The 11814-nt window shown below is 47.8% G+C and overlaps 1 protein-coding gene across 1 annotated transcript in view; it reads left to right on the top strand.

The window, feature by feature from the left end:
* Positions 1-11814, top strand: part of LOC133113895 (voltage-dependent T-type calcium channel subunit alpha-1I-like) — a 136860-nt gene that overhangs the window by 89250 nt on the left and 35796 nt on the right. Inside the window, exons 10-20 of the mRNA XM_061223026.1 lie at positions 809-960; positions 1754-1939; positions 3466-3583; positions 4449-4604; positions 5411-5501; positions 7357-7521; positions 7876-7883; positions 8488-8922; positions 9507-9607; positions 10875-10998; positions 11347-11415. Coding sequence (XP_061079010.1) covers positions 809-960; positions 1754-1939; positions 3466-3583; positions 4449-4604; positions 5411-5501; positions 7357-7521; positions 7876-7883; positions 8488-8922; positions 9507-9607; positions 10875-10998; positions 11347-11415 — 1605 coding nt within the window. The remainder of the gene's footprint in view (positions 1-808; positions 961-1753; positions 1940-3465; positions 3584-4448; positions 4605-5410; positions 5502-7356; positions 7522-7875; positions 7884-8487; positions 8923-9506; positions 9608-10874; positions 10999-11346; positions 11416-11814) is intronic.

The following is an 11814-nucleotide window of genomic DNA, read 5'->3' as shown; positions in this document are numbered from 1 at the left end:
CAGTATGTTTTGCGCTGCACCTGCTGAGGGTGAATGCCCTGTGCCTATCCCTCCCTCTGCGTGGGCATGGCAGTGTTGAGTTACCCAGTCCTGGTGTGTGACCACAGGTACAGTATTTGACATTGCCATTTATAGGCAAATGTCATACTTCGTAACACCTTATGCGATACAAAATGTGACATAAGCAAGAAAGGATAAGTGTTAGAAAGGGTGACATAAAATGTGCTTATTTAGGATGCTAGGCTAACTGTGGCATATCACATGATGTCACCTGGTGACATGAGCTCTATCAGAATCAGAATCAGCCCAAGGCAGCCGCTGCTATCCAACTTTTGTTACGGTTACGGTTGTTTTTGATTCTTGTTGTCTTTGATTCGGGTTGTCTTTTAATTGTTCCTTTAAGGGAGAAAATAAATGTAATATAGTCTGTTTGAAAATTTTAGTTGAATAAAAAGACATTTCTTTACGAAAAAATAAATACAAAATTCCCAAGGGAAATTGGTCCCCTTGACCCATGCTATTATGGTGATTAAAAGTGTGTTGAGTTATGCACAGTGTGTGTGTGTGTGTGTGTGTGTGTGTGTGTGTGTGTATGGCAGTGTTGAGTTATGCACTGTGTGTGTGTGTGTGTGTGTGTGTGTGTGTGTATGGCAGTGTTGAGTCATGCTCAGTGTGTGTGCGTGTGTGTGTGTGTGTGTGTGTGTGTATGGCAGTGTTGAGTCGTGCTCAGTGTGTGTGCGTGTGTGTGTGTGTGTGTATATGTGGCAGTGTTGAGGTAACGGGTCAGTGTGTGTGTCTCTGTGTTCAGCCAGACGAGCTGACCAACGTGCTGGAGATCTGCAACATCGTGTTCACCAGCATGTTCGCTCTGGAGATGATCCTGAAGCTCACCGCCTTGGGCTGCTTCTCCTACCTGCGCAACCCCTACAACATCTTCGACGGCATCATCGTCATCATCAGGTGAGAGACGGACCTCTTTATCTCCATCACTCCTCCTCGTTTTCTTTTAAATATTGCTCTCTCGCCGTCACTCCTCCTCTATCTCTCTCATTTTCTTTCACTCCACCCGTTTCTCTGTCACTCTTATCCTTTGCCTTTCTCTCTGGCTCTCTTATTTCTCTACCTCCTCCTCCTCTCTCTCTCTCCCTATCACTGTCCCTCCTCTCACCTCCCATCATACACGCTTCATTATGTCTTCATCTCTCTCTGACTGCCTTCTTCTTTTCCTCCTCCCTGATCCACACCTCGCCTAACCCTTCTCTTTGCCTTGTTCCTTCCCCCTCTCTTTCACTCCATTTAATCTTTATTCATCTTTCTCCTCCTCCCCCTCTCTTTCATTGTCTCTCTCTGGACCACTCTGTCCTATATTTCTCTCATTCACTCTCTCACTCCTGCTTCTATTTCTCTCTATCTCCTCCTCTCCCTCTCTTCTTCTCCCCCCACCCTCTCTCTTTCCCCCTCTCTCTCCCCCCACCCTCCCTCTCTCTCTCTCTCCCCCCACCCTCCCCCTCTCCCTCCCTCTCTCTCTCTCCTCCCACCCTCCCTCTCTCTCTCTCTTTCCCCCCTCCCTCCCCCTACCCTCCCTCTCTCCCTGTCCCCCTCTCTCTTTCCCCCTCTCTCTCCCTGCCCCCCTCTCTCTTTCCCCCTCTCTCTCTCCCCCCCACCCTCCCTCTCTCTTTCCCCCTCTCTCTCCCCCCCACCCTCCCTCTCTCTCTCTCTCTCCCCCCACCCTCCCTCTCTCTCCGCTCCGCAGTGTGTGTGAGATCATCGGGCAGTCTGACGGTGGGCTGTCGGTGCTCAGAACGTTCCGGTTGCTGCGGGTGCTGAAGCTGGTGCGCTTCATGCCGGCTCTGCGGCGGCAGCTGGTGGTGCTGATGAAGACCATGGACAACGTGGCCACCTTCTGCATGCTGCTCATGCTCTTCATCTTCATCTTCAGGTCCGTCTCCCGGAGGGGCGGGGGCAGGCGCTGTACCAAATTACCCCGCAGCGACCTCCCTGGAGACCTGCCTCTGCCCTCCCTCCGCCGCTGTTATTCAGGGCCAAGGGGCCACTCCTGGTTACGAGGCAGATTTGCGAGGTAGTGGCAGGTCAATAAGGTGCAGGGTGAGATTGATAGAGAGCGGTGCGGTGGTCCCTGGCGTTCCCCATGGCTCAGTTCTCAGCTCCAGGGCCACGGCTCCACACAACATTGTTTTACCTTTAAAAAGCCTGGCCCAGGACAAGGGTTGCAAATTAGCCATGGCTAGAAACCTGTATGCATGGCATCTTCTTTGTATTTTTTATATGAAGCAATGTTGTATGCATTTGTCCCTTTTAAATAAACAAATTCAATTAAATGACTAAAAATGGAGGATCCCACTGCACCAGAAAACACCTTAATCGTCGTCATCATCATCATTTCCCACACCAAACTCAGTCCCTGCCCACCGTTACCGTGGTGTGAGATTAGACTCCGCTCCGTGATTCGTTCGGTTAAAGATTATTTTTTTTTATCTTTCTTTTGTTTGTTTATGCGCAGCGGTGGGTGTGAGGCAGCCCTGAGAAAACATAAGAAAAGGATTTAAGCGAGCAGATCCGTGCTTCCCCATCCGTGAAAGGCTTTTTCGACATGCCCCCTTTCTAACGTACGGCCCTGTGGTCAGTCAAAATGGAGCTCGTTCTGAACAATTCTCCGCTGTCAGAAACACTAAATCCATATCTGCGGTCTGTGTATGCCTCTGTGCTGGATGTAGCTGGCGAGGAAGATGAGATACACGGTGTAAGATGAGAAAAAAGTACATAAATGAAGAAAGGAGAAAAAAAATGAGCCTGTTCCTCTGCCTCTCTGTGTAATTTCTCCACTCGGGAAGATAGCGCAGGAACATGAATTAGGAACACAGCATGCAGCGGGTTTCTCAGCCAATTAAGACAACATTTCTCACATAAACACTTAGCACTTACATGCTGCAAAATTATAGCTCTTGAGTCCTTGAGTGGCTCGAGAAAAGCAGCGTACGTTGCAGTCCTTTCCGTTCTTACTCATTATTTCATATTAATGTACATGGCCGCCCAGTTCACACTGATGTCGTACAATGATAATGAAAAGTACTTACAGTTACACTGGGTAAAAGTGTTATAGTTGGAATCCACTTGGGATGAGTGTATTGTTAGAAACTAGCCAGCCTCGCTGTGCAGTTAATGGGAAAAATTATCTTGGTATGTTCCATTCAATTTTTTCCCTTTTATCTTGGTACTGTACGTTAAGATTTCAGGACACACAGCACAAAGCAGGGTAACTGAGGTACCTGGATAAGTGCACTGTGTAAAGCCCCAAAAGTGCTGTTCCGGGTTTTACTCAACACATTTATCCAGCTCCCTCAGTAATCCTGGTTTGTGTTCCCGATCCCGGGTTTTACTCAACACAGTTATCCAGCTCCCTCAGTAATCCTGCTTTGTGTTCCTCCTCCTCCCTCTGCCCTGCAGCATCCTGGGAATGCACATCTTTGGGTGCAAGTTCAGCTTGAAGACAGACACGGGGGACACCGTCCCCGACAGGAAGAACTTTGACTCTCTGCTGTGGGCCATGGTCACCGTTTTCCAGGTACAGCGCCGTCTCCTCGTGTACGGGGGACACTGAACAGGGCCTCACTCAGATATGCCTGTGTGGTACCTTTACACAGTATGTACAGTGCGTATGTGTTTATGGAAGTTTGTGGGAGTATTTGTGCACACTTTTAGATCTGGGCACAGGTGTGTATGTGTGTGTGTGTGTGTGTCTGTGTGTATGTGTGTATGTGTATAAATCCTGACTCAGGAGGACTGGACCGTGGTATTGTGTAATGGTGTGTGTGTGTGTGTGTATGTAGATCCTGACTCAGGAGGACTGGAACATGGTGTTGTATAATGGTGTGTGTGTGTGTGTGTGTGTGTGTGTGTGTATGTGTGTAAATCCTGACTCAGGAGGACTGGAACGTGGTATTGTGTAATGGTGTGTGTGTGTGTGTGTGTAGATACTGACTCAGGAGGACTGGAACATAGTGTTGTATAACGGTGTGTGTGTGTGTGTGTGTGTATGTAGATCCTGACTCAGGAGGACTGGAACATGGTGTTGTATAATGGTGTGTGTGTGTGTGTGTGTGTGTGTGTAGATCCTGACTCAGGAGGACTGGAACGTGGTGTTGTGTAATGGTGTGTGTGTGTGTGTGTGTGTGTAGATCCTGACTCAGGAGGACTGGAACGTGGTGTTGTATAATGGTGTGTTTGTGTGTGTATGTGTGTAGATCCTGACTCAGGAGGACTGGAATGTGGTTCTGTATAACGGTGTGTGTGTGTGTGTGTAGATCCTGACTCAGGAGGACTGGAATGTGGTGTTGTGTAATGGTGTGTGTGTGTGTGTGTGTGTGTGTAGATCCTGACTCAGGAGGACTGGAACGTGGTTCTGTATAACGGTGTGTGTGTGTGTGTAGATCCTGACTCAGGAGGACTGGAACGTGGTTCTGTATAACGGCATGGCCTCCACCTCTCCCCTGGCTGCTCTGTACTTTGTGGCCCTCATGTCCTTCGGGAACTACGTGCTGTTCAACCTGCTGGTGGCCATTCTGGTGGAGGGCTTCCAGGCCGAGGTGAGTCACACGGCAACCGCCTTATTGGCTGTAATGTGCATTACATCACTCAGACAGTTTGAGTTGCTTTTGAATGATGCAGTATATTGTTTACAGTCACGGTCCCTAAACTGCATGACCAATCTCTTTTCCACTGGTTAGACGGAAGAAACCAGTAGTTGTATACAGTGGTTCTGAGTAAAGTAAACCTTGACAATGAATTAACCTTCTTCAAAAAAAAAAAAATGCATAGCAAAAGCAAAAAACACTTCTGAGGCCCACAGAGACAGGCTCAAACATGCAAACACCATGGTTTGAGCAGAGCCTTGTTCATCTATAATATTCATCGTGCAGTCTTATTCCTTGAAAGGATAGTGGTAGCATTCAATTAGGGGAATCTGTTTAACACGTAAATATATCATCTGTGCTTGTTCCGGATGTTAATGTCTGAGAAAGAGAACATTCCAGCCAGCTGACACGTCCTTTTTTGAGAAATGGAATTTGAACTAGGCAGTTTACTAAGTTTCCACTGGCACAAGCAAGTCAGAAAGGGACGAACGTCTGACAAAACATAAAACAAAACATAGTCACAAAAATTACAACTGGACGGCCTGAAGCTACGGTTAGATGTCTCTAAAGTTTCAGAAAGACCATGTGTCCTGACAATAGTATTTGACAAATGTTTCATTTGATGGATAAAGAAATGGATAAAGAAACTGGTTAAAATAAAATCATTTTTCCAGCGCAGGGACATTCTGTGCTGAAAACTTCACTCTTTTCGTGTCTGCCTTCCCCCTTCCCTCCATCCTCTTCGGTCTCTGTTGTAGGGGGATGCCAACCGCTCGTACTCTAGGGATGACATGTCCTCGTCAAACTCTGACGAGAGTGAGAAGCGGAAAGACTCCCTCCAGCTCTCAGGTACAGTACAGCACTGAAAGAATGAAAGAGAGAGGGGAGCAGGAGAAAGAGAAATAGAGAGAGATTCAATGGAGGAAGAGAGAAATGAATCGGGAGAGAGAGAGAGAGAGAGCAGGGGGAAGAGAGTGCAGAGAGAGAGACAGGGACGCTAGTCTTTAATTATAAGCAGTTTAAGTGCTGTTATAACCATTATTTTATTTGTTATTAAAGTCCCCCAACCCCACCCTCATGACTTGTTCATGTAGTTATTGTTGCTGCTATTTTTGTTTTCCATAAACAATCGCTTTGGCAATACTACGCTGATATGGGGTCATGCTAAAAATGTATTTGAATTTTGAGAGAGAGAGAGTGAGAGGGAAATGGAGAGAGAGAGTGGGGAATGGAGAGAGAGAGACCTCCTTATGCCCTCAATTTAAGTGACAGGGACACAGAGAGAAACTGACAGAGAGATGAAGAGAGGGTGTGGAGCAACATTTTGGAAGGTGAAGAGAATGAAAAGAAAGACAGACTGAGAAATAGATCAATAGATTTGTGTCCGGCGGTGTCAGATCTGTACAACGGCATGATGTAATTAGGCCTGTGATTGTAGCAGCTACCTTTTCCCATTTTTTCAGCGATAACCCTGCTCATGTTAAATCACAGTGATAACCCTGCTCGTGTTAAATCACAGTGATAACCCTGCTCGTGTTAAATCACAGTGATAACCCTGCTTGTGTTAAATCACAGTGATAACCCTGCTCGTGTTAAATCACAGTGACAACCCTGCTCGTGTTAAATCACAGTGATAACCCTGCTCATGTTAAATCACAGTGATAACCCTGCTCATGTTAAATCACAGTGATAACCCTGCTTGTGTTAAATCACAGTGATAACCACGCTCATGTTAAATCACAGTGATAACCCTGATCGCGTTAAATCACAGTGATAACCCTGCTCATGTTAAATCACAGTGATAACCCTGCTCATGTTAAATCACAGTGATAACCCTGATCGCGTTAAATCACAGTGATAACCCTGATCGCGTTAAATCACAGTGATAACCCTGCTCATCTTAAATCTGCTCTCATTATCTGAGCTACACAAGGTCATGTTTTCCACTTAGTGGGGCCAATTTGGTCTGTGGGCATTTCTAATGCCTTTCTTATTTAAAAAAAGCAATCAAAGAAGAGTTAAGTGACATGGATAATTATTCCCACTAAAGCAAGTGAGACATTGGGAAGATGCAGGCTTAAATATTACCCAAAGTGCTTTTTGTTAGTGTACTTTAGATTATGTCATTAGCCTAGCCTGCTAGTCAGTGCAGTTATACTCTCCAGTCGTCAAAATGCTGCCAACAGCTAATATATCTGGCTGCACAACGGTTGACTTAATTTTTTTTTAGTTTTGTGGTTTTATTTTTTAGCATTACCTCTCTTGTATCTTGCATGTATGAGTACATGTGAGTATATATAAGTACAATCCCTACCTTGTATATGAGTACAATCCCTACCTTGTATATGAGTACAATCCCTACCTTGCTAAAAGTGCCTCTGCTTCTTTTCCCTGATGAATGAGGCTCAGGCACTGGAGCGTTAGCCTCCCGCATCCTCAAGACAAACAGAAAATAACCAAAGCTAGCATGTGAGGACGGTACAGTACGTCTGCTGAACCCGCGGAGAGGAATCGCCTGAAATATTCAGAGCGGCACATCCAGGCTTTCATGCTTTCGCTCCGCTGCGGAAAGCAGAAGCTTTCTGGATGACTGCCAACCCCCATCACCTTGTCAGAGGGCTCGCATCCAACAGACACAGTGCTGAACCCCAGGGCGAGGGCATCATCCGGGACTAACTGCTCTCTCGCCCCCTTCACCCCTCAGATCCGAAAATCTCCACCCTCACCCCCAACGGGCACCTGGAGCTTGGGCCGCCTCCCCCTGGCACCGGGGGCTACCATGGGGACAGGCTGGGCTTGGCTCGGGGGACCCGAAAAAGCAGCGTGATGTCTCTGGGCCAGGCCAACCTGGAGCAGCGGCCTCTGGTGGGTCCCATGTTTCCCCCGAGAGACCGGGTGCACTGCTTCTTAGCAGGACCCAGATTAGAGATAGTTATTCAAATCAGGGCCCAAATTAGAAATGTAGAGACCAGTCAAATACACCTACATGGACAGTACTAGCACAGCCAAGGGGACTGCGGGCTCATTCCGGGACACGCCATTTTGGGTCCTGGCCCCAACTGTAAGAAACACTGCTCTAAGGCATGAAAGTCAATGCACTCAAGCCCCATTTTGTTTCCCATGATGTGTTTACGGGGAGATGCTAGGACAGAGCAGTGGGTAATGGGCTGTGGGCCTTGCGAGGAGGAGGGAGAGGAGAGGAGAGGAGGAGGGAGAGGAGGAGGAGGGAGAGTAGAGGAGAGGAGAGGAGGCCTTGCTGCATGCGGGGGCTGTGTCGCTTAGAGCCAGCCTCGACTCACTTTAATATTTTTGTCACCACTTGCTGTTCGGTCTTTCCGCCTCATTTACCGCAATTTGGCTAAACTGCTTGCAATACTCTGAGTGTGCTAGAAGTGAATTGTGGGTAATGAAAACTACCGGCATTATATTATGTTTGTATTAGGTCTTGTAAAGCACCTGTGGGTAAAAGCTCCCGTAAATAAAGATATGTGCAGACGACTATAGCCCTGATAAGAGTATGGAAAAGTGTTTGAGTTGTCCAATGACATCCATATGAATACTAGGGGCACTGTTGTAATAGCATGATAATTTAGGAATTACATTACATTACACACATTTAAGGAAACATATGTAAAGCCCTGAACTTTATTTCCATTACTGACATGGCAAATAGGCCAAGTCAGTAACGAATTAGGACTGACTACAGTACCAAGTTACATGGCAGACAGTTACAAGAGTAAAATAGTGGGTTCCATTAATACATCATGTAAATGACATGAGGTCTTATCAAGTCAAGAGTTTACCAGCTCCTTACTTCGTTCCTCTTTCTTGGTAGCGTTCCAGCTACCACAATTGGGGGCGCCCTCCCGCTCAGTCGGGCTGGAACCGGAGGTCCAGCTGGAACAGCCAGCGCAGGACGTCCCGAGGCCTGGGCGTGGGGGTGGCGGGGGGCAGCCTGCGGGCGCGGCACCCCCACTACAACGCAGCCGAGCAGGAGTCCCTCCTCTCCCCCCCGCCCTTCCTGTCCCGCCGCCTGCCCCCCAGCCGTGCCCGGAGAGCCCTCTCCCTGGAGCTCCCCGAACCCCTGCCGGCCTCCGGCCCCCCAAACCTGCCCCCGCTCCCCCGCAAGAAGAGCGTGTCCGGGGGAGCCAGCGGGGAGCACCACGACTGCAACGGCAGGACTCACACCCCCCAGCCTCCGCTCCTGGCTGAGGTGTTCCCCCAGCTCAACACCAAGGAGAGGGCTCGACTGGAGGAGGAGATGGACTACGTGAGTCCGGTGCTGTACGAACACAACCTCCATCAGCCTCCATCTTAACTTAAAGCACGGCACATCAGTTTGTCCGTTTCTCTGATATTCCCGCGGTTTAAACGTATTCCATGTGAACGCAACTCGTGTAGCACCCGTTCAATCTGGCTGATTGTAAACATGTATGTGTGAAAGTTGCTTCTGAAACTGAGTGCATTTCTGTAGTATATTTAGTTTTGGCTTCAGTGCGTATACATCTTTCCGATAAAATCAATTTATATTTGGATAAAACTTTTTCTCTAGCAGTTTGCTTGTGTTTATTCAGACATTTATGAGGGGTGACGATAGATGGAAATGGTATGGAATTTACCGAAAGCTCTATAATTGTCGTTTCTCTGGGACTTTTATTGTTTAGTGAATTAATTGGCAGCTTTGTCATTTTCCCTCTGCCAAGAGCTATTACCAGAGGGAGACTCGCGCCTCAAAAAATTCTGTAGCGATATTAACACGAGTGGGTAACAGCCTGAACAGATAGGACTGCTGACATGTGCGAGGCCCGGTTCTAATGGCCAGCGGTACCGGTTTCCGTGCGCCTGTCCCTGCAGAGTCTGTGTTTTCGGATCCAGAAGATGATCGAGGTGTACCGACCCGAGTGCTGTGAGTTGCGGGAGGACTGGTCCGTCTATCTCTTCTCCCCACAGAACAAGTGAGCCCCGCCCTTTCCACCCGCACAGAGCCGTACAAAAATCCAGTATTACAGTACAGTACCCTCATTTAGCTCACACGTTTATCCACAGCGACTTACGGTTGATCGGACAATCTCCCCTAGACCAATGTTGGGTTAATGGCCATGCTCAAGGGTCCAAGATCTGTGCAGATCTTATCGTGGCTACACCGGGACTTGAACCACCAACCTTCTGGGTCCCAGTCCCAGTACCTTAGCTGCTAACCTGCAGGCTGCCCAAATATATGTACGCATCATATACCAAGTCTTGTCTGTATGCTGTATACTGTATGGACATACAGTATTAGATTTACATATGGATAGCCTTTACCAGCTTTCTACCAGCCTTTAACAATTTCACAATGACTTGACTATGTACTCGACGTGATAGCTTGATTCTGATTGGTCACTTCCAACATTCTTCAGGCATTGGTCTGATATTTCTGAATAATGACAGCTGCTGTGGATAACAGACCACTTTAATATAGATCGCTTTCATATCGTTCCTCTGAAAGAAGTGCCCTTCAAATGTTTAAATTTCCTCCGATACTCCACAAAGGCCTGCATTATAAGCAGGGTGATCCACCACTCATTATACAAACAGGCGTGAAACATAAACACGGTCTGCTGTATCTTCGACCCTGGACCGAGGGGGTGTGTTGCATGGATCCGCATCTGCATTCCAAAATGGTCTCTGGGACGTTGCATTGCAGGGCTTAAGCTCCTCTCGTCTGTCAATCTGCGGCGGTGGAGGGGAGTGCGGGCCCGCGTGTGAGATCCGGGCGCCCAGCGGAAGAAATTCTGCCTCTGAGCCGATCGATACCGGCGACGGCTCGCCAAGTCCGTTTCGGAAAGTAGCTTAATGAGAGTATCGACCCCTTTCTTCAGACAACGGGCGCGATTCTCTCTTCCTGTTTATCCACAGATCGGGGACTCCTGCCGGTGTAAAAATAGGCCAAAGATATTCCCACGTCATAGTGCTAACGGGCGTCTGTGTGCGGCTCGCCGACGTGGCTCCCAGCGTTAGCGCTGGCATCTGCTGCAGACCTACAAACACTTCTCAAGGCTAGATTAGTTTTCGATACATTATCCATCAGCATATCTCATTAGGGCTCTTTTCTTTCACCTAGGATTTAATGTGATACATGAGACAGCTTGAGACGGCGAGAGATTTGAGAAGCGTCGATGGGAGAGCGTGGGCGATTCGTTTGGTTACACTGCGGGTTTCACACGTTGTCGTTCTCTGCAGGTTCAGGCAGCTCTGCCAGAACATCATCGCACACAAGCTGTTTGATTACGTGGTGCTGGTCTTCATCTTCCTCAACTGCATCACCGTGGCCCTGGAGAGACCCAAGATCCACCAGGGCGGCGTGGTAAGCCTGGGGTCAGAGCAGATCTGTTAGGCGGGGGGTCAACATGAGTCAGAGCAGCTCTGAAAGGTTTGGGGGGTCAACATGAGTCAAAGCGGCTTTGTAAGGTTTGGGGGGTCAACATGAGTCAATGCAGCTTTGTATCATCTAATGTATGTGTAATGTAATGTATTTGTAAGTCTCGTGGGCGTGGGGAGGTGTGGTCAACATTGAGTCAGTGCAGATTTGTAAGCCTGGGAAGTTAACAGGCGGTTGAGTGGAGTGTAACCAATAGTAACACTCACCTTTCAACATGAATCAGCCATTCAAGCTCTGCCAAGGCCAACCTCTATGCCCTTCCTCTCTCTGCAGGAAAGACTCCTCCTCACCATCTCCAACTACATCTTCACCACCATCTTTGTTGCAGAGATGACTTTAAAGGTAAAGGCTAACCTGGGCCTGGGTTCTTCCAGTGACACGTACGTTTGGGCTCATAGCCCATAGCAAGTGATAACATAACATCAGTCCCAGGATTTGTGCATGTAACACAACAAAACAAAAATAAGATGAGTGTATCATAGTAATTAATCATTCTTCCCTACGGCAGAGCTAATCAAACCAAGTAGTGTTTATTTTTTTTAGATCTGGCGCAGTGATAATACTCTCTCTTTCACTCCCTGTATCTCTGAAGTGGCATATTGAATTTTCTGGACATTTACAGTGCGCGTAATCCCTCTCACGACAAGCGATTAAGCAATGAAATTAATTAGACAATGTTTCCTCTTTCGGGCGTGCTCAATCATCGCATTCTGTACTGCAAGATTTTGGCCCAACCAGTTC

The sequence above is a fragment of the Conger conger genome, chromosome 2 (genome assembly GCF_963514075.1).
Source record: "Conger conger chromosome 2, fConCon1.1, whole genome shotgun sequence".
NCBI lineage: Eukaryota > Metazoa > Chordata > Actinopteri > Anguilliformes > Congridae > Conger > Conger conger.
The sequence above is the reverse complement of the archived record's forward strand: the minus strand, read 5'-3'. Positions and strand labels throughout refer to the sequence as shown.